At 49.3% G+C, this 22,072-nt stretch overlaps 1 protein-coding gene across 1 annotated transcript in view; it reads left to right on the top strand.

Moving 5' to 3' along the window:
• LOC119439972 (membrane metallo-endopeptidase-like 1) overlaps window positions 1-22,072 on the top strand; it is a 306,684-nt gene that overhangs the window by 30,286 nt on the left and 254,326 nt on the right. The window contains exon 4 of the mRNA XM_049662691.1: window positions 3,465-3,623. Coding sequence (XP_049518648.1) covers window positions 3,465-3,623 — 159 coding nt within the window. The remainder of the gene's footprint in view (window positions 1-3,464; window positions 3,624-22,072) is intronic.

Genomic DNA, 22,072 nt, shown 5'->3' with positions numbered 1-22,072 from the left:
ACTACAAATAAGTCTAATACAGATTAAGTGTACATCTTGTAAACATTGAAATGCTTACAACCGACGTTATTGTGACTAATATTATTGTACCAGATGCATTTATTTTATAACTTCTTCGTGCATGTAATGCACTCGGTGGAACGACAAACAAGTGAAAGAAAGCATAAGCATGCACCGACCGTATGATCATGTGAGCCCCAATTTGCCGACCGCCCATATGGCAACGCCCAAGGGATGATAGCCACCAAGAGTGAATCTAGATGAACCTATGAAACTGGAGGCGTGCCGACGGACAAACTTTGTCTTGTTACCCTTACTCGTTTCGTCTTGGGGCGTCGCCAGAGCTCGTGAAGATCCGTGAAGATTCCGAACGAAACTTCATGAAGTATTCGGTCGCCCTGCTGTGCGCATACTTTGGGCTGGAAATGCTGTGCGCATACTTCCTCAAAGAATGCCGCACCATTCATCGCACCACTACTGCATACCATCCGCAGACTAATGGCATGACCGAGCGATTTAATAGAACTCTTCGTGATATGCTGGCCATGTGCGTTGCATCGGACCAAACCAAATGGGACCATGTTCTACCATTTCTGACCTACGCTTATAATACCGCCACGCAGACTACCACGGGATTTTCGCACTTCTTTCTCCTGTACGGACGCGAACCTTTTTCCCACGATGGACACTATCCTTACGTACCGCCCTGACACCACGGAAACCACTACCTTGTCAAGCTGCAGCACACGCAGAAGAATGTCCCAAGCTATCACGTATGTTTACGTCCGAAGACCAGCAACGCCAGAAGCACCATCGAGAAACTTCCCATGCTCCTGCATCCTATGCTCCAGGCTCGTTAGTGTGGCTTTGGGTTCCAGCCCCTACTCCTGGACTGTCACCGAAACTCGCGTCGAAGTACCAGGGCCCATACCGCGTCATCAGCCAAACGTCTCCAGTCAATTATATCGTCGAACCCCTCGAGCTATCTTTGGATCATCGCCGTCGAGGACGCGGCATTGTGTATGTCCAGCGTCTCAAGCCGTACTATGATGCACCTCTGTTGTCCTACCACTAGGTCGCCGGAATGGCTTTCTTTTCCGCGGGGGAGATAACTGTACTGTGAAATGAGGAGCAGTGGAGATGTGGCTATGAGAGAGAGAACGACGACGAGGGAGATAAACCTTGTTTCGGTTCTCGATCGGCTGATTATACGAAACTGAGAATCCAAACGTCGGAATTTAATCATTTCTCCTCTTTCGTGGGACAATAAATGGTGCCCCACACGTAAATTAGAACTATCAATAACAACATTACGCTGCCGAACCCTTCCATTAAATTTTTGCCTGTACAGGTCCGGTCTGGCACCATCTCCTCTGTGTCCTACCTGCCAGGAACCCGAAACAATTGATCACTTTCTATTATTTTATTGTCGCTTTAGGAATCAGAAAGAAGAAATTCGAATTTTCATTCTGTAAATTGGGTATTTCTCTAACTACTCAAGATATCCTCTCCTTCGGGGCTTCTTCAATGGGCTTTTGCCACAAGAACATCTGCGTGGTCCTCTGTGACTATATCTGTAACACAAAAAGACTACCCAGTTAATTCTCGAAGTAAATAATTGGATAACTCATGAAATCGCTAATTGTTGTTTCGCAATTATTCTAATACCACAAAAAAATTTTGCTGTTTATATACAATTACAATGATTTTAATTTTGTAAATCTCTTTCCAAGTTATCATAAATGCTATACTTCCACCTGATTTACTTTTTCTGATTTTTTTCCCGTCTCCCCCATCCCTTTAACCTTTAACCGCCGGTTTCTTGGCCAATCCCCCGTAGTGGTTAAGCGCCACAGATGAGGATCAAGGAAGCAAGCAAGCAAGGCTGTGCTGATTCTCGCTGCTTTATCGTTGCTCTCGCTGTTAGTCGCGAACGCTGACTTCCCCAAGTGCTTCGTGACAAAATAAACATATAAACACATTCAGGTGCATGCTTGTTTTATTGAACCAAAGGTTTCTTATTCTTCTGCCATGCGTTTTCTTGTGTGCTCGGTTGCTTTCTCGCCAATTGCGCCGATCCCGGAGAAAACGCAGTGGTAAAAGTGGCAGTCTCGCCAGAAAGGCCAAGCATCGATTGCAATATCAAACTAGTGGACAGCTGTACGAAGTAAGGAAAGTAGTTTTAGCGGCCGTATAAGCTTGTAAACATAGGCATACTATGAAAATAACAAACATCGTGTCGCGCGCACAAGCAAATATGACCGTATCTCACTCGATGACCTCGGAAATTCGCTGTCAAAATGCTATAATTGGTAAGCACGGCAGCGGGAGCGAGCTTAGCTTCAGCCGCTAAGCACAGCGCAGGAAGGAAGGACTCTCTCCCCGTCGCAGATGGCTGTCAAGATACAGCCGCCCGGCCGGGAGCGCGCGGCGTAGTAAGCATTCAGTACAGCTACGACGAGCGCGTGCATACGCGCACCTTGCTAGCCTCGCGATTTCTTGACTCGATAAACATCTCGGTCTTAATCTGACTGATGCTTCCAATGAGAATTGTTGCTTCACATTGCAGTTGAGATCCACAATCTTTGCAACGTGAGGCTAATGACACCAATGGTCCGTTACGGACGTTGTTGCCATGATCCCTTAGCGTCTCTTTCATGTGAACCGTTTTTTCAGGTAGCAGTTAATTTACAAGTAGTATATTTAGAGCTTAGCAAGTTAGTTCCGTGTGCGCCTCCTACACCCGCCGACGTTGCTCAGTGGCTATGGTGTTGGGCTGCTTAGCACGAGGTCGCGGGATCGAATCCGGCCACGGTGGCGGCATTTCGATGGCGAAATGCGAAAACACCCGTGTACTTAGATTTAGGTGCACGTTAAAGAACCCCAGGTGGTCCAAATTTCCGGAGTCCTCCACTACGGCGTGCCTCATAATCAGATCGTGGTTTTGGTACGTAAAACCACATAATTTAATTTTTTTGCGCCTCCTATGCAGCTTTATCTCTGCTGCGACGGGCCTTCTTTTGCCGTTTGTATAGAATATCAGTGTTGGGTATCGCTATACATCTCTGGATTAGGTAACAAAAAGACTGTTTGGATAAAAACAAGTATTTGTGAATTGTGCAATTGGACTCATTAGTGCTAAAAAATGAAAAAAAAACATAAGTAACTTTTTTTTTCTGCGAGAAGTCACTAATAAAGCTAAGCACTTAAAGGTAAATAGTCTGCATGAGTAGTTTCTAGTACGGTAAAAGCGTGAGACTTGTCACTGTTCGCAGTTATGAGTAAACGCCAAGACCTAAAGAACATACTCTACATGATTACTTATATTTACGGTAAAAGCGTGTGAAACGCTATTGTACACATTTTCGCTTACTCGGCTTGCAAAAAAAGAAAAACGAAAGAAAAGACAGTTCGTGTATTGTCCTTTCGCCATTTAAGAAAAACACATTTTCTTACTCTTTCAGATTGGCCATAAGCCCGTGGCAATATCAACAGGCGACGCACTAATCAAATACAATCAACTACTGATGGCCCTTATGAGCTCAGGGAGCTCAAACTATGACAACGTATCTCTTCAAAATTTCGCTGACCGCGTAAATGAGATCGAGGCATTGCTCGTCAATGTGAGTGATCAAGTGTTTTAGTAAATGAAAAAACATAACTGAAACTGTGAAAACTGGTCTAGTTGGTTCTATGCGAGACTAACTATAAAAACACGACCCAGAAGAGGGCATAACACATTTAAGACTTTCAGTGGGTGGTATATTTTGCAGGTGACAAATGTGTGCAACCTTAAAAAGAGCGAACATTTCATCAATGACCCCCAGTTAGAGGTGTTGACATCACTAAAAAGGAGGGAGTTTGGCTGGCGGACCTTTTATTGGCGATTATCGGCACCATAATAATGAATGCGAGTTGAATTCGCTACCCGAAAGAGGCTGCGCTATACCATGTTTCTAAACTAAGCAAGAATTTTTGTCGTAAGGCTGTCACTTTGGTTAGATGCAAATTATCAATCTAGAACATGAATTTAATTTAATTATGGGGTTTTACGTGCCAAGACCACTATCTGATTATGAGGCACGCCGTAGTGGGGGACTCTGGAAATTTGGATCACCTGGAGTTCTTTAACGTGCACCTAAATCTAAGTACACAGGTGTTTTCTCATTTCGCCCCCATTGAACTGCGGCCGCCGTGGCCGGGATTCGATCCCGTGACCTCGCGCTCAGCAGGCCACCACCATAGCCACTGAGCAACCATGGCGGGTAATCGAGAACATGATATTTGTCTAACCAGGTGTCTTAGGCAATAACCTGGCTTCTTCATAAAGTTACTATTAAAACATTTTGCTGTTCACGCCACAATCTTGTTGATCAGATGTGCCAGACAGACAGAGAGACAATGAACTTTGTACATTTTTTATCCTCCTTGGAAAACACACGTAATCTTTCCTTACATGATTATTCAGAAATCTAAAACCACAGTCGATGTGCACCTCTTCATCAGAGAAGCGAGTTTCCGGAATTAAGCGAACAGTTGTCTTGTCTGACGGAAGGACAGCGCAATGTTGGAGCGAATACAATACGGCTTTATTTCGCCATCAACTTAACAGCGGCGGGTGAACTGTCCGGTTCAGTGTTAGAGGAATGAAAGCGCGCGCCAGCTTGAATGCCAACGCTTTTGAGCACAACCAGAGAGTGATAACGCTTGCGCCACTGCCAAGGCGCATGCCTAGCTGTTACGTAAAAGAACTTCATTTGCACTAGACGAGGACAAAGACGAGGCTAAGAAACGTGAGCGCGGATTTACAACAGTGTTTTATTTTGAAGCAAGCAACCACCCATATTGAAAAAAAAAATCACAGCATATCCACGAAGTGAATGATGATGAGTGGGCGAAGCACCGGGGGATCATTCGGGTAAACCACAGCTACGGACACGAGATAAAGAGCGCGCGCGTCGGGAACGAGAGAGAAAAAGAGCGCGCGTCGGGAACGAACGCCCTTGTGCAATGCAGCGCCCCTAGCTACGGACGAGAAAGAGAGCGCGCGTCGGGAACGAACGCCCTTGTGCAATGCAGCGCCATAGAATAAAGACCAACTTTAGAGAAGGGAAACTGTACCTTCCACAGTGGTCCGAAAATAAGAAGCGGCAGCGCATGGAACACGCTGGGGTACCCGACAGATGGCGCTGCTCAAACAGGAAGCGGAAATATGTTTTTTAATGCAAAACCCAATATGGCCGTTTTTTACCGGTCGCGCACGCAGGTACGCGCCGCGCTCGCCCGGCTGGCGTTGCGGCGTGCCTCAGTGCCTTGCCGATTAGCTTGTGCGTTCTAATTGCCAGGAGACCAAAGAGCCTCCCCCCCCCCCTACTGACGCCCATACAAACAAACCACAAGTGAGTGAACAGGACGTAGGACTTTATTGGTCAAAGACAAGCAGTGCACCTTCTCGTACAAGAGCAAATATAAAATTTGCATATTGAGATACGCTGAAACAATAAACGCGAGCTCGTAAACTGCTCACTTTCGTCATCGCACATGGCGGTCCGGTAACGTGCGACAACCAGCAGCGCAAGCAGATGTTTGCACCGACAGTCGCCGTTGAAGATTAGCAACTTGCATACCGAAGCAATCGGGTGACGCAGGCATCTGCTGCCGCACCCAACACAGCAACATAGACTACCGTGCGTTTTAGCATTACCTCCTTTCCAAGCTGCTCGTTTATGTTTGTCTATCGGGGCCGCTAATATGTCACTGACACTCGGTGCCCCATTTTCTGTCTTTATGCACAAGTCGGTTTCGTGGGCATCACCTTCGGAAGCCACTTTTGCGGGCCTTTCCACCCAGTTGGCTATCAACTACTTCCGACCATGTAAGCACGTATGCCAAATTGCGGCTCAGGAAGCCCAGAAGCACAGTTTGCCCACGGCTGCAGCAGGAAAGGACGGAACGCGGAGCACCAATCACGGTGCGTGTAAATTGGGAGTCTATGTCGCTGCGCGGACTGCAGGAGGCGGTGCCTACCTCGAGAGACCGCTTCCCAATGCAAATTACCAGGCCACCACATCCAAGAAACGTAATACAGCGACCATAAACAAGTGAGATAACAGCAAAATGAGATTCGGCATTCAATCACCGCATAAGGTTCAGACAATACACTATACATTGGCTAAGATCCACATGGTAACAGTGAGTAATGACGTACACGGGTCACTTAGGCTCATTCAGCAGTCCAACTACAGGCACAGTGCTTGTGCTTGCTTTCGTTGCACATGGTGGTCTGGTAACAAGCGACAACAAGAAACGCAAACCGATTGGGCAGCATATCCCACCTGTTTGCACCGACAGTCATCGTTGAAAATAAACAACTTGCATTGCGAAGCATTCGGCTCACGCAGGCATCTGCTGCCGCAGCCAACACAGCGACATCGACTACCCAGCATTTTAGGGTTAACTCCTTTCAAGCCTGCACGTTTCTTTTCTTTCGGGGGCCGCTAATATGTGGCTCACACTTGGTGCCCCACTTTGTCTCAATATGGACAAGTCGGTTTCTTGGGCATCACCTTCAGCAGCCACTTCTGTGGGCCTTTCCACCCCCCAGTGGCTATCAACTCATACACTTCGGACCATGTAAACATGTATGCTGCTCTGTGTTGACGCCAAATCACGGCCAACGAAGGCCACAAGTAAAATTTACACACGGCTGCAGCAGGAAAGGACGGAATGGGGAGCACCAATCATGGTGCGTGTAAATTGGGAGTCTATGTCGCTGTACGGACTGCAGGAGCAGGTGCTTACCTCGAGAGACTGCTTCCCACTGCAACTTACCAGGCCCCCCAAATCCGAAAAAATGTAACACAGCAACCACGACCAAGTTTCTGCAATCAGATTCTGCAATCAACCACTACAGTGTAGCTTGCACAAAAACCCAGGCTATTGAGCAAAAAGAGCAGTTTTGAACGAGGCCAAGAATTAAATATGGGAATGAGAAAGCTTGCATTCAGCAAGCCACTCTGCTCTGCAAGCAGTGACGGCCAATAACATTAAGAAAAGTGAAATGCTACATGCCACACGGTGCAAAGCTTAATGCAAGACACATGCAGACGCCGCATCTGCTATTTCAGGAGAGGAATTTAACATGGCAACGTACAGTAGAGAATACTGCTACAAAGATGTTATGGTAATAGACAATGACGGGCCTTAAGTATGAGCAAAGAATCAGTTCACCTTTATGTTTGGATAAGAAAGAAGAATGATATTTAGCAAGAACGGGGAATGAAAAAGCTTGCATTCATAAAGAAAATTTATACTTGGCACAAATTGACTTTGACAAGGCCAGGAAGCTGATTAAGGAAGGGCAAACTGATGGAACTCTTGTGGCTAGCATAGTCCATGCTTGTTCAGAGGTTGCAGGCGCATCTGAACACGAAGAATTTCTTTTGTTGAGGTACCTGGATGACTCTGCCAATATGCGTGCTGGTGGAACGATGGCTGAGGCGCTTTTCAGTCTTGATACAGTCCTACGTAGACTTGGTATCCCATCCAAATACTTCTGGATCCGCTTCTTTGTTCGTGGTGTAAGATCCTTGTGAGTTCGGCTCCAGCCCCTTCCTGTTGGTGTAGATATATGAGGGCTCCTGTGATGAGTGCCAAGATGTGCTTGGTGCAGACTAGAGCAGTGCACGGGCTCGAGCTTACCCGAAAACCCGGGCCCGGCCCGGCCCGTGGGCCGGGCCGGGCCGGGTAGAGGAGTTTTTTCACGGGCTCGGGCCGGGCTCGGGCACGGCGTGTGCTTTTTGACCCGGGCCCGGGCCGGCCTAGGGTGTTTTTGACGCGGGCCCGGGCAGGGCTCGGGCTTTCTGCGAGTTATTCTCGGGCTTCTCAACTCTGAAAAACATGTATTTTTTGATCTCGGGCCGGGTTGGGGCCGGTTTCGAGTCGGGCTCGGGCCGGGCTTGGGCTTAAGGTAAAGGGGTGGCGGGCCGGGCCGGGCGGGTACCGTAGATTATTTCCGGGCCCGGGCCGGGCCCGGGTCTTGCCATAAAAGTTTTGATCGTCTTCGGGCGGGCCGCCCAATGTAAAAACGGGTCCGGGCCGCAAAAATCGGCCCGTGCAGTGCTCTAGTGCAGACTCTGTTGGGGCAGAACAGTAACACATGAGACACAGCAGAGGTTACCCAAACTCGTGTAGTGCTTTCTATGTTTGAATCCATTATGCTGCACCGTAAATATGAACAAACATTGATATCATCTGCTACAAACAAATGACAATGTATCTCAAGACTAGCAAGCCAATACAGCGTATATCAAGCATATTTATTTCTGAACCCGGTGTTGTTTACCTTGTAGTAGCAGCAAAAGTCCACACGATGACCTGGTTGTAGCAGGCAGTAGCTTCTCTTTAGTGTGTGCAGTGTGTTGCTTTACACTGGTGCCGTCCGCTTTACTTCATGTCTGGAAGAGAAATTTTGACTGCATCAAAAATTGAAAAAAACACAATTTCACAATATGAAATGCAAAAATCTGTGATATATATATATATATTGTAAGGCAGCAGCACAGTTGTCTCGTCGCCTTTATTCGGCTGAGCCACGCGCTGAACGAAGACGACGCGCACAGTGATGATGATTATGTACAGGTGAAGAAGATGAAGGATTAATATTTTGCTCACACTAATTACCCCCTCGCGCGAAAGCGGCCAACCTGGCCGCTGGTTATAGCGGTGCGGTACGTCGTTGGAAGGGCTTTAGGCGCGAAACGTGGACAATTTCTGTGCCACGGTAGCGGCCATCGGAAGGCGTGACAACGGGAGTGACGCGGTAGTTCACTGGCGAAGTTTGCTCTACAACAGTGTAGGGCCCTATAAAACGCGACTGAAACTTTTCGCACAGGGCAGGAACTCGAGTGGGTGTCCACAATAACACTTCATCGCCGGGGCTGAACTGAAGGACGCGGTGAAATGCATCGTAGCGAGTCTTCCTATCCTGTTGACTTGCCTCGGTGTTGAGGCGGGCGCGATGGCGACACGCGGCAAGGCGAGATATTATCTGCTCACTCACTGACGCCGACGATTTCACGGGGGCATCAAAAAAAGAGACGTCGAGGAGAGAGGCCGGTTGACGCCCGTAAACTAGAAAGAATGGTGAGTAGCCAGTAGTGCGCTGTGCAGCGGTGTTGTAGGCAAAAGTCACGAATGGCAGGATGGTATCCCAGTTGGTGTGGTCAGCGTTGATGTACATGGAGATCATGTCAGAGAGAGTTCGATGGAAGCGCTCTGTGAGGCCATTAGTCTGAGGATGGTAGCTGGTAGTCGTCTTATGGATGGTGTTGCATGTGCGGAGGACGTCCCCGAGTATCTTCGACAGAAACGCCTTGCCACGGTCACTCAAAAGGACGCGTGGCGCTCCATGTCGTAGAAAGATGGCTTCCAGGAAGAAAGTAGCAATCTCCTCCGCGGATCCTGAAGGTAGCGCAGCTGTTTCGGCGTACCTGGTCAAGTGGTCAACTGCAGTGACGACCCATCTCTTGCCGCTAGCTGATAATGGCAGCGGTCCGTAGAGGTCAATCCCGATGACCGCGAATGGAGCGTCAGGACAGGGAAGAGGTTGCAGCAGTCCAGCCGGAGGTGAAGTGGGCCGTTTGCGGTGCTGACAGAGCGAGCAAGACGCGACGTATTTCGCTACGCAGGTGGCAAGTCCAGGCCAGGAAAAACGACTGCGGATGCGTTCATAGGTCTTGTGAAAGCCGAGATGTCCAGCCGTGGGATCATCATGAAATGTCTTCAATATCTGTTCCCTGAGTGATCGAGGAGCGACAGGAACCCAACGCTGTCCTTCGGGGTGGAAGACATACCGGTAGAGGATTGATTTTTCACACTTGAAGTCCTTTAACTGGCGACGGGCTCGCGCGTTAGGAGGACGAGATGAGCCGTGAAGGCGTGCCATAATTGAGTGGCAGTAAGCGTCGTCGCGTTGGTGGGACGCGAACGTCTCAGGGTGGAAAGAAGGAAGACCGTTGAGAGCGGCGAGTGAAAGAACTGCAGAGGACGCGTTTACAGGCTCGGTGACGGATGGAGGCTGGCCGGGAACGTCGGACTGCGGTGGTAACGGACAGCGGCTGAGAGCATCTGCATCGTTGTGTTTCTTGCCGGATTTGTACGTGACGTCGAAGTCATATTCTTGCAGACGAAGTATCCAGCGACCTAAACGGCCAGATAAATTCTTTAACGTCGACAACCAGCATAAAGCATGGTGGTCGGTCACGACCGTAAAGTGGCGGCCGTGTAAATACGGTCGGAATTTTTGGATGGCCCAAACAACGGCGAGGCACTCTGCTCAGTGATTGTATAATTTTTCTCGGCCGATGTTAGCGTCCGACTTGCGTATGCGACCACGCGTTCCTCAAAACGTTGTCGTTGCAAAAGAACAGCGCCGATTCCATGGCCGCTGGCATCAGTATGGAGTAGAGTGGGTGCGGACTCATCGAAATGACAAAGCACGGGCTCAGACGTGAGGGCATGCTTTAAAGTGTCAAAAGCCGCTTGGCACTCGTCTGACCATACGTATGGAGTTCCTGAAGGGAGGAGTCGGTGAAGCGGAGCCGCGATGGTAGCAAAGTCACGTATGAAGCGCCGGAAGTAAGAAGCCAGGCCAAGAAAGCTGCGAAGTTCTTTGGAGCGTTGGGGCCTCGGAAAGCGTAGGACGGCGGTAATCTTTTCGGGGTCAGGCCGAATGCCGTCTTTGCTTACGAGGTGGCCCAGTACTTTAATAGTCTTGCTGGCAAAGTGGCACTTTTTGGTATTCAGCTGAAGACCAGCAGCAGAGAGACACGTCAGAACTTCATCGAGGCGCTGCAAGTGGAGTTGGAAGGTTGAAGAAAATATGACTATGTCATCAAGGTAGCACAAACAAGACTTCCACTTAAGGCCCCGCAGAACAGTGTCCATCATTCGTTCGAAGGTTGCTGGTGCATTGCAGAGGCCAAAAGGCATGACGTTAAATTCGTACAGTCCATCTGGTGTTGCAAAGGCAGTTTTTTCCTTGTCGGCCTCATGCATCGGAATTTGCCAATAACCCGAGCGTAAGTCAAGACTGGAAAAGTATTCCGCGCCTTGCAATGAATCTAAGGCGTCGTCAATGCGAGGCAAAGGATATACGTCTTTTCGGGTTATTTTGTTCAAGGCACGGTAATCAACACAAAATCGCACTGAGCCATCTTTCTTGCGCACCAAAACGACGGGTGACGACCAAGGGCTGGCGGAGGGGCGGATGATATTTCGCTCGAGCATGTCGGCAACGTGCTTGTCGATTATCTCGCTTTCGGCGGAAGAAACGCGATATGGTCGACGGCGGACAATAGAACTTCCATCGACGTGTATGCGATGAGTTGCCGCTGAAGTCTGTCCCAAGAGAGGTGAGTGTACGTCGAAGGAAGATTTATGTTTCGACAACAAGGCCAGTAGTTGATGTGCTTGCTGTGGAGTCAGATCCTTACTGATTGCGCTGGCGAGAGCAGTAGCAGGAGCAGCAGCTGTAGGTGGGCGTGGTTCTGCAGTACCAGTACTCGAAGCCATCACCGAGACAGGCTGTGTGTCCACACCGCAAACCACGACAGCACCTTTGGGAAGCAAAATCGGCTCATTTGTGACGTTGAATACTGTGAGAAGGGCCGTGCCGTTGATGAATCGAACGAGACTCGACGCTAGTGCAATTCCTTTGGAGAGGCAACGGGCTGATGGGGTGACTAGAACATCGCCATTGTCAATTACGTCGGAAGCAATCACAAGAAGTTGCTCGTGGCCAGGTGGGACCACACAATCGGCTACGGTTCGCAGACGGTGGCGGGACTGAGGCCCCTTGTCGGTGTCATCGGTCTCGCGCATGTGGACAAGGCGCTGTCGGCAAGAGATGAAAGCGGCAGCGGCAGAAAGAAAGTCCCAACCAAGAATGAGCATATAAGCGCAGGAAGGCAGCACTGCGAACGGAATATGGTGGCGAATCCCATCAATAAAAACTCGAACGGTACACTGTGCCGATGGCCGTATCGTAAGGTTATTCGCGCTACGTAAAGGAGTGCCATGGTAAGGTGTAGTGACCTTGCGTAGACGAGAGCACAAATCGGCATGAATAATAGAAATAGCGGCTCCCGTATCAACTAATGCTCGAACAGGCACACCTTCAGCATACACTAATAACAAATTGGCCGGGCTCTCAGGAGGTGTTGTTTGTCCGAGCGATGCAGCTTCCCCTCCAAAAACTGCACCATCTAGTTTTCCGAGTGGTAGTCGGCATGGGTGACTGGCTGGAGAGGCGATGTGGAGCGTCGGAGAGGGGAAGGAGAGCGGCGGCGTCCTGGACGGTAGTTTCGAGGAGCGTCGGATGGAGCGGGTGGGGAGAAGGAACGTGTTGAAGGGCGGCGCTGGTATTGGCTCGGAAAGGAGACCAGATCCCTCTCGTATGCATCGTAGCCGCGGCGTTCGTCCTGCTGGCGCTTTCGACAAAACCGCGAGATGTGGCCTCGAATGCCACAATAATAACAGATTGGGCGGGAGGAGCGCCAGGGGGCGTAAAATGCAGGTACAGGTGCACGTGGTGTAAAGGCTGCGATGTCGTTCTGAGGAACCGGAAGGGCACGCTGAGCGACGGAAGGCTGCATGGCAGCAACTTGGGCGTACGTGAGTGGCGGATTTGGTGGTGTTGGAGGGTCAGGGCGTACAGCGGAAACCAAGGAAGACAGCTCGTCCTTGATGATGTCTCGTAGCCCAGTGGACGTAGAGTGAGCTGGAGGAGCAGCAGAGCACGACAGGCCTTGTGCTTGAAGCTCTTCGCGGATCAGAGCCCGAATCAACGTGCGCAAATCGGCATCCGAAGAAGGTCGCGTGTCACAGACGTCTGGTTGTAACCGGATGGCTTGCAGGGTATCCAGATGCTGGCAGGTCGCGATGACGTCGTCTACGGTGGTGGGGTTTTTAACTGCTAGTGCGTTAAACGCAACGTGTCCAATGCCTTTTAAAATGTGTCGAACGCGATCGGTCTCGCTCATTGCCGAGTCGACGCGGCGGCAAAGGGAAAGGACGTCTTCAATGTACGAAGTGTACGTCTCCCCTGGTTGTTGCATGCGCGCATCGAGCTGCCGCTTTGAAACTTCAGAACGGATGGATGGCGTTCCGAAAATCTTCCGGACTTGGTGCTGGAAGGTGGTCCAATCGGGCAAGGCCCTCTCGTGGTTAAAGAACCACGTCTTCGCGACATGGGACAGGTAGAAGGCGACGTGGCGAAGTTTCTGAGTGTCGTCCCAGTGGTTGTACTCACTCACCCGGTCATAGTTCTCCAGCCAGTCCTCGACGTCGTCGCGCGGGAGACCAGAGAATATAGTGGGGTCACGCTGCGGGGCGGTAACGGTCCATACGGAGGAGGCTGCTTGGGGGGCAGCGGGGGTGATGCCGGAGGCTCCGGGTTGCGGTACTTGGGTCATGGTAGTGGACAGGCGGAGCAAACGGCGACCCGAACGAAGCTCCAGTGGAACTCGACGGCGTAGAGGTCTAGGGGATCGAAAGCAATCTCCACCACTTTGTAAGGCAGCAGCACAGTTGTCTCGTCGCCTTTATTCGGCTGAGCCACGCGCTGAACGAAGACGACGCGCACAGTGATGATGATTATGTACAGATGAAGAAGATGAAGGATTAATATTTTGCTCACAATATATGTATATATATATATATATATATATATATATATTGTAATGGTTTCTGATTGCACAACACATGTAAATGTACACCGTTTGTTCTATGGAGCTTAAGCAGCATGTTAATTAACCAAATATTGCTACTGTCCATAAAATTGATGTCTGCCTAACTACAATGCGTCTGAACACATGAAGTATTATTAGGATCACAAATGAGAACGTTTTTGCGCTCATTTATACACTAGAAGAGATCACACTGCTGGTTCCACAAACAAACGCATGATAGACATGAATTTCATGTATTACAACTGATGCATTCTTTTTCTGCACGACCGCGATGCACCGCTCCACTACTGCAAACATAAATGCCCTAAGGTAAACCAAACTTAACAGCAAGAACACTTGGAACCAACAAGACCGAAATATGGGTTAATTATTATGCGTGCAATTATTTAATACATTAAATTCAGTACTTTCACTTTAGTTTACCAAAGGGTTAATCGGTTTTGTGGACGAAAGAAGTTGCCAGCGGACTCGAAAAAAAAAACCATTGATAGGGCTACTAAGTCGCCCAAGGCTACTGCTACAACGAGATCAAAAACTTGCTGCGCGTTCCGATATCGCTCTCTATCTTTCGTGATTGTGTGTACAACGACGGTCTGGCAACTACAGGTTTATTTCAGAAACGGCAACGTAGGATCCCGACTACCCATATGTAATGCAGAATTTGGTTTGTTAACTTGTCGACACCTGTGAATTAACGAGACGATTATTAAATAACGGTTCAAACAGCAATGTTAAACGACTCACCGATATTGCCATCCTCAGTCGCAGCAGAATCCGGCTCCCGTTTCAATGCATACTTTTTCCGCATGGTTCACGACCAAAACCTAGCTTTCGGGCTTACATCTCAGCTGGCAAACACGTCACTTCACCCCAAGTTAAACAACGCGTGGTGTCGAAGCGTAATAAAGTGGTTTCAGCACAAATAAGCAACTAGCATATGTGTACCGACCAATGAATCCGTGCTTTCCGTGTCCCGAAAATACCCGTAAAAATTTTAAATCCAGGCGAAAGGTCACGTGGAAGGTCGATGATGATGAACGTTCTTTTGCGTCTATAATGACAAAGAAACAATAGTGTTACTACTAAAAGTGGGACGTATAATTAGGAATAATAAGTATGTACTCTTTTTCATAAAATAACACTTCGATAAGCGTGGAAGTAAGTTTGTAGGTTGAAATTGCGCTTACTACGGCGCCTCTTGCGGAAGACGACGGAACTCACCGGGGCCATTATTTTGAAAACGCACTAGGCTTGGTTTATTACCCGCGCCCGCGCGGTCGATTTTTTCGCCCTCTGTGGCCATTTGATGAACTTGAGAGTGTGAGAGCCCTGGCAGCGCCCCTAGCTACGGACGAGAAAGAAAGAGCGCGCGTCGGGAACGAGAGAAAGAGAACACGCGTCGGGAACGAACGCCCTTGTGCACCGCAGCGCCCCTAGCTACGGACGAGAAAGAAAGAGCGCGCGTCGGGAACGAGAGAAAGAGAACACGCGTCGGGAACGAACGCCCTTGTGCACCGCAGCGCCCCTAGCTACGGGCGAGAAAGAAAGAGCGCGCGTCGGGAACGAGAGAAAGAGAACACGTGTCGGGAACGAACGCCCTTGTGCACCGCAGCGCCCCTAGCTACGGACGAGAAAGAAAGAGCGCGCGTCGGGAACGAGAGAAAGAGAACACGCGTCGGGAACGAACGCCCTTGGCCAGCGGCTAACGTGCACAGCGGGCCTCTAACAATGACTACGCTTCGGGAGTGAATGATCCACCAGCTGTATGTATGCAGTTGTCTTACAGGTTTCACTGACTAGTGAGCTACCGATCATTCGGCGGAAGCGGTCCGTCGATAATGAGGCTAGTGGCTTCGCTCGCTTGCAGGAAGCCTTGCACTACTCCACAGATTTTTTCTTTTTTTTGCGTACTTGAGTAGCGCGGCAGCGGTCATCTTACAGGTGTATGAGAGGCTGCTTTTGCGGATCATATTGCCGCTTGCATGTGCTGCGCGCGGGTCCGAGAAATTCTACCGTGCGTATTGTATCTACTATCTTATCAAATGCAGAGCAGAAACGATGAGTTAACATCCAGGTTTATCCTGGCCACTGACAAAGCCACGCAGGAATGAGTTAACTCTATAATCAAGGGCGTTGCAATGTGGATCGCATTGCTGCCAGCATACGGTAATGTCTTTGAAGTGCACGGTGTATTCCGTTTGGCAGGCGGCTTCCTTGGCTTCAGCTGCTTCCGATGAACGAAGAGCGATGGAATGGCTTGACGCTTCAATTTTTTTGTGCCACAGCTCTGCAGAATCGCCGGCTCAAATTGATCATCCGTGAAGTGATCCTGCGCAAACGGGAAATCAGAAAACAAGGTCACCGTAAAACCTCTCTCCTTCAAGTATAAGGCGTAACACAACATTCCCGGCACAAGTTATTATCGCCGGGAAGTCTTGTATACGGTTTTCCTTTTTTAGCTCGCCGCCAGCACAGGTACTTATCTCTTATTCTGCTACATATCGCCGGGAAGTCTTGTATACCGTTTTCCTTTTTCAGCTCGCCGCCAGCACAGGTCCTTATCTCTTGTTCTGCTACGCGATACATGACTAGATTAGCACACTTTTCACGCGCAGCATTTTCTACCATTTTCGAGATAGTTATCGGTCCTCGAGGATCTAGGACGATAGCGACAAGTTTTAGCGACAAGAACATTGATCTTCGCCGACCACCGAGTTGAGTTTTTGCTGAAGGCGCAAAGTCGCCCTAACTAAATAGCCCTAATCGTCTTTCCGCAGGTAAGCGCCCATTTTTCCCTACGTACCGTCACCGCTTCGTAACAGCTGCGATACACTCAAAACGTGCCGTTCCCATACATTCAGGCCACACAAACACAACGCCATGCATTGTATAACCGAGTCAATAAAAACCACGTGCGTTTGAGGACAAGATGAAATCCGGCCACGAAAGTTGCAAATGCAGCGCGAACATGCAGCGGGAACAGTGCGGCACTTAAGAGGGAGAAAAACTAATGAAGCCTCACACAGCAAGTGGCAGCATGTGAGATTACGGATCATTGAAGAATCTCTCGCTTACCTCACACAGCCGGGACCATTGTGTTGGGTTGAAATCAGCGCGGCTGATTCTTTGAAGCCAGACCTTCCTCTGCGCCGCGTCTCGCTTCGCTGATGCAATCCGGAAGAGTCGCTTGCCGTCTGTTTTGCGGGTTCTACCGAGCGCCCCTAGCTACGGACGAGAAAGAAAGAGCGCGCGTCGGGAACGAGAGAAAGAGAACACGCGTCGGGAACGAACGCCCTTGTGCACCGCAGCGCCCCTAGCTAGGGACGAGAAAGAAAGAGCGCGCGTCGGGAACGAGAGAAAGAGAACACGCGTCGGGAACGAACGCCCTTGTGCACCGCAGCGCCCCTAGCTACGGACGAGAAAGAAAGAGCGCGCGTCGGGAACGAGAGAAAGAGAACACGCGTCGGGAACGAACGTCCTTGTGCACCGCAGCGCACCTAGCTACGGACGAGAGAGAAAACGACGGAAGCCTTCTCCGGAAGCCGGAAGCTGGCTTCCGGAACCGGAAACGGAAGCGGAAGTTGGCGTCCAGTTATACTATACATATACATATATATGTATATATGCGTATACATACATGCCTAGCGGTCTCCATGCCAATGAGAGCTACGGACTTCTAGTGAACACTTCATAAAATTACATGCGGCGTCTCTTTCACGTACGGGCACACAACGCCATCTATTGAGCAATTCATAAACTAGAGGTGGCTACATACTACTACTACTACTGCTACTACTACTACAGAGGAGCGAACGACCCACACCCTAAGGAGCTTCGCCCCTAAAGACTGTGACACATCAGGTGGGCTGCCCGCTGAAAATTCGAGTCTTTACGCAAGAAAGATATAGCTCCTTTTTAGAAAGGGCGACAGATGGTTGTGACACACAGGTGTCACCGAACGTGCCAATCAATTCCGCTTCAATGATTTCACGGGTTAACCGATTAAGATTCTTGCTAACAATTGAGCAGGCATTGAGCCTGCTCAATGATAAGAATTTGATAACATGAAATAGCCTTGTCAGATTTCTCGAGCTTTTTTAGAGTTTGCATCGTGCCATAGTCCTGGCTTCACAAGCGATAGGCTTGCAGCCGCACTGTGTGCAGTGTGGCGCCAAATTTCAAGCTAGCTGAAGCATATTGCGTATATGCGTTCATTAACGTGGCGGTAATGCGGCGGCCAGTCAGCCCTATGTATGATTTCCCACGCTTGAAAGAGATCTTGTAGGTCACCAATATTGTCTACTTAATTGCGCGCTTTATTTCGCACCTATTCATGGCTGGTTTTTGTGAGGCGTCAATAGCTATTTTCCATAAGTTATTTTATAGAGCTAAAACAAAGAATCTGGCGTCGCGCCTTTCGCAATCTTATAAGACCACGCGAAATTGTGTGCACGATATCTCATGTGCACAAATTACCGCTCTCTTATGCTCGTCAATTTTTTAAGCAGTTTTGTCTATGTGACATGACTAAAAATTTTTCAGCTATGGACGTTATAAGCTCCTCTGTCTACAGCTGCAGAATGTCGTTCATCCTATAGTCGGATAACTTTCTCATAGCTCAGTTCAGAAAAAGGTCTCCTGTATTTAAAGGAGCCGACATTTTTCATTCGTCGTGATATACTCCCAGAATATGGGACATGCAAATTTGAGGCACTCGGTATCTGGAATTTACAACGTAGGCCCCAGGCCCTAGTGTGCGCCGCGTAAACGTTGATGAACTTTTTGTTTCCGTGACCACTTCGAACTTGCGATGTAGAAAGCAAATGAAACAATCGACTGCCGAGCAAAACTTCGTTCGGCTCCGAGGCTTCTTTCTAGGTCACCCTGAAGGATCGTGTTCTCTTTAGCTAGAAATACATTACTTCGCGAAATGCTGGAGTGAAGCTTGACCATATACATGCAGCTTAAGCCCCAGCCTCATATCCCGTCTTTCTGCAGAAAGAGTGAACCAACGCATTTAAGATATTCAAAAAAAGAATTAAGACTCAGTTCACCATGATTGTGGAACTTCCCTGTCCCATAGGTGTCGATGCATTACTCGGCTGCTCACAAGGCTGCTTCTTGTGAAACAGTTTAGAAAGGAATGGAGAGAAGACACATCGCCCATACCTCATTTTATATAGTGACAGCAGCGCAGAAGGAATGACAACGCTAGGCAGAGAAGTACACAGGACAGGTGCTGAGTCCTGTGTGCTTCTCTGCCTGGTGTTGCCGTTGTTGTGGCGTTGCTCTTACTATTAAGATCAACCTACTCACCCAGTTGTACACTCTATTGCATTTCATTTCGTACATAGCTTGATAACGTTATGAATGCTAAAGAGACTGCTCTCACCGTTGGCATTCGCGATCCGAATTGACAGCGTCAAACATGAATATAGGTAGGCGCCATGTAGTTTAGTGAAGCATTAGGTACGATGTATTTGTGTGCCGAAATATAGCCCTAATATTGGGTGGAAGGCATCTGTAATCAAAAGCTCTTTTGCACTGAACCAACCGAGTGCCACGTTTTGCGAACAGCAGCCGCAGTGCACCGCCTGCGCTCGCATGGTATAATGCATGGTATATCACATACCGAAAGTGAAAACTTACACAAATATCGTAGATTCAGAGTTACGCTGCCAAGTTATAACAGGACAAGATTGAAAAAGAAAACAGGAAAAAAACACACGGTTAGAAGTAGGTTGTGTTATTTGGCTCCCTTGGTCATAACTAGGGTGCACCGTCACCGTTTCTCCACAAATAAAACTTCCTTTGAGATAGCATCAACTGAACAAGTTGTAATTGCTAATTAAGTATTGCGCAGAAAGCTTCGCAGGTCGAGAGCGACTGTACTGGGAGACTTGCGCAGAGAGATTCGTATGGCCTCGTTGATTGCGTACTTTCTTCAGCGTTGCCTACAATGTTTGAAACGACGTATTGATATTTCAGTTGGTCGCATTCTAGGAGCCGTTATTGGGGTACCGGGAAGTAAAATTCCGCCATCCAATACATACGTTCTCTTTAAATTGTCCCTAAAAATTGGACAGAACACCGCGAAACCTGCTAAGTGCACCAGCCCTACGACTGCCACTTCAAACCGCATGATAAGAAGAAAGTTTTGGCTTGCGATGAAGGACTATGCCATGTGAAATGAGTGTATTGGGAGGAGATTGAGGATGGTTGGAAGGTAGGCTACGCACTATAGCAGTGCACGGGCCGATATTTTCAGCCCGGGCCCGGCCAGGGTCCATTTTTACGTTGAGCTGCCCGCCCGAGCCCGATCAACTGTTTTATGGCGAGACCCGGGCTCGGCCCGGACCCGGAAATATTCTACGTTACCCGCCCGGCCCGGCCCGCCACCCCTTTATCTTAGGACCGAGCCCGGCCCGAGCCCAGTTCGAAATCGGCCCGAACCCGGCCCGAGACCATTAACGACCACCGAGCGGCATTAAAAAATTAAAATAAATAAGTGAATGAAAGGAATTTATTCTTAAGGCATAAATATATGTCATATGCAATTATGAATACCATTTGAGCGGTCTGAACGCAAATACCAGTGCGCGAAGTAGTACGATAGACCCTGCCGAGCATTATCGCCAGCAGTTTCCAAAGGCGCGACCTTGATGCAGCCCAATGAACTTCTATTGCAGCTCCGCCACAGTTTTTTCCCACGTCGGGCGCCTCACCGCAAAGCGTGCGCCGCCCTGCAGCCGCTCGTACCACTCTGCCGCATCCTAGTACACTATAACCGAAGCACAGCCACGACCGGTCGTGAGAGCAGCGCATGGATGGAGTAAATGGAGAAAGAAAGCTTCACGTTCCTCCATGATGCACCGTAATGCGCTGCTGTTAGGCGGCCGGTTGAGAATATGCGTGCAATCATGGATGGACGCAGTACCCTATTTCAGCCACGTGACGAATTATCTTATCTTACCAGTCATCGTTTTACCAATTCGCCTTTGAAGAATCAGCAAGTCGCGAACGCGCTTACACTGCGCTGAACGCATTAACTAAATTGATTTAGGTAAGGAATACAATGGCATCTTTGGTTTCAGGCGACTTCGGTTTTTCTGGACTTTTACATTCTGTTGGTGGTGGTGGTGGTAAAACTTTATTTCCCAAAGAAGGGGTCCTGAAGGACACTTGGCTAGGCGCCAGGTGTAGAGGGCACCTCCCACGTCGGCACAGAGAGCCCGAAGCTCTCCGCCGCCTCGCGGGCCTTCTGGACAGCCCGAAGTTGGTCGTGTAGTGAAGCACTTTTTAGCTCTATGTCCCAATGTTCCTTGTTCTTGCCGTAATCGTCACTCGATGCACAACCACACAGCATATGGTTCAAGTCAACACGTTCACTGCAATGTTCACACACATGTTGTCCGTCGTAGTCTGGGTCGATGTGCTTCATGCGCCAGGGGTTGGGGTATGAGTTCGTTTGGAGCAAGCGTAGTGTGACTGATTGGCTGCGCGTTAATTTCTTATCCGGGAGGGGGAACTCTCGTCTGCTTAGATAAAAGTGTTTAGTGAGCTCGTTGTAAGTGAATAATTGATCCCTGTACTCGATATGCGGGGTAGCGGGGGAAACTGGAGGGACGCGGTCGATGAGTCCTCGCGCCGCCTCGTGTGCGATCTCGTTGAGATTCCGCAGGCTGCCCCCTAAGCTGCCCATGTGAGCCGGGAACCAAATGATGGAGTGATCGGTGATATTACTTCCGCCTAAGATTCGTAGCGTCGTCTTGTCTATCCCGCCCTTGGCGAAAGCTCGAGTGGCTGCTCTAGAGTCGCTGTATACAGTTGTGAAGCTCGAGTCTTTGAGCGCTAGTGCTATCGCTGCTTGTTCGGCTACATCTGGCTTCTTAGTGTAAAGCGTGAGTGAGTTGCGCGTTCGCCCGTGTCCGTCGATTACTGCTACCGAGTAGGCGTGCTTTCCCGGTATGTACGCAGCATCGACGAAAGCTGTCTCGTCGGGAAACCTTGTCGCGTCTGCCGCGAGTGCTCTGGCGCGGGCGAGTCTTCTTCCTTGATTGTGGATTGGGTGTACGTTTCTTGGGAAGGGGAGCACTTTAATTGCTTCTCGCATGACTTTAGGTAACTGCAAGACGTTGTCCCTTTCCGCTATGGTGTTCAGGCTGAGCTTGACGAGAATCTCTCTGCCCGCTTTGGTGCCTGATAGGCGTGCGATCTGTGCCGTGTGCTGAGCCTCGATGATTTCGGCAAGGGTATTGTGCACTCCTAGCTGTAAGAGTAGATCAGTGGAGGCATTATCGGGGAGCCCCCACGCTGTCTTG

This window comes from Dermacentor silvarum, chromosome 2 (assembly GCF_013339745.2).
Source record: "Dermacentor silvarum isolate Dsil-2018 chromosome 2, BIME_Dsil_1.4, whole genome shotgun sequence".
NCBI classification, from domain to species: Eukaryota; Metazoa; Arthropoda; class Arachnida; order Ixodida; family Ixodidae; genus Dermacentor; species Dermacentor silvarum.
This window is presented reverse-complemented; position numbering and strand designations above follow the sequence as displayed.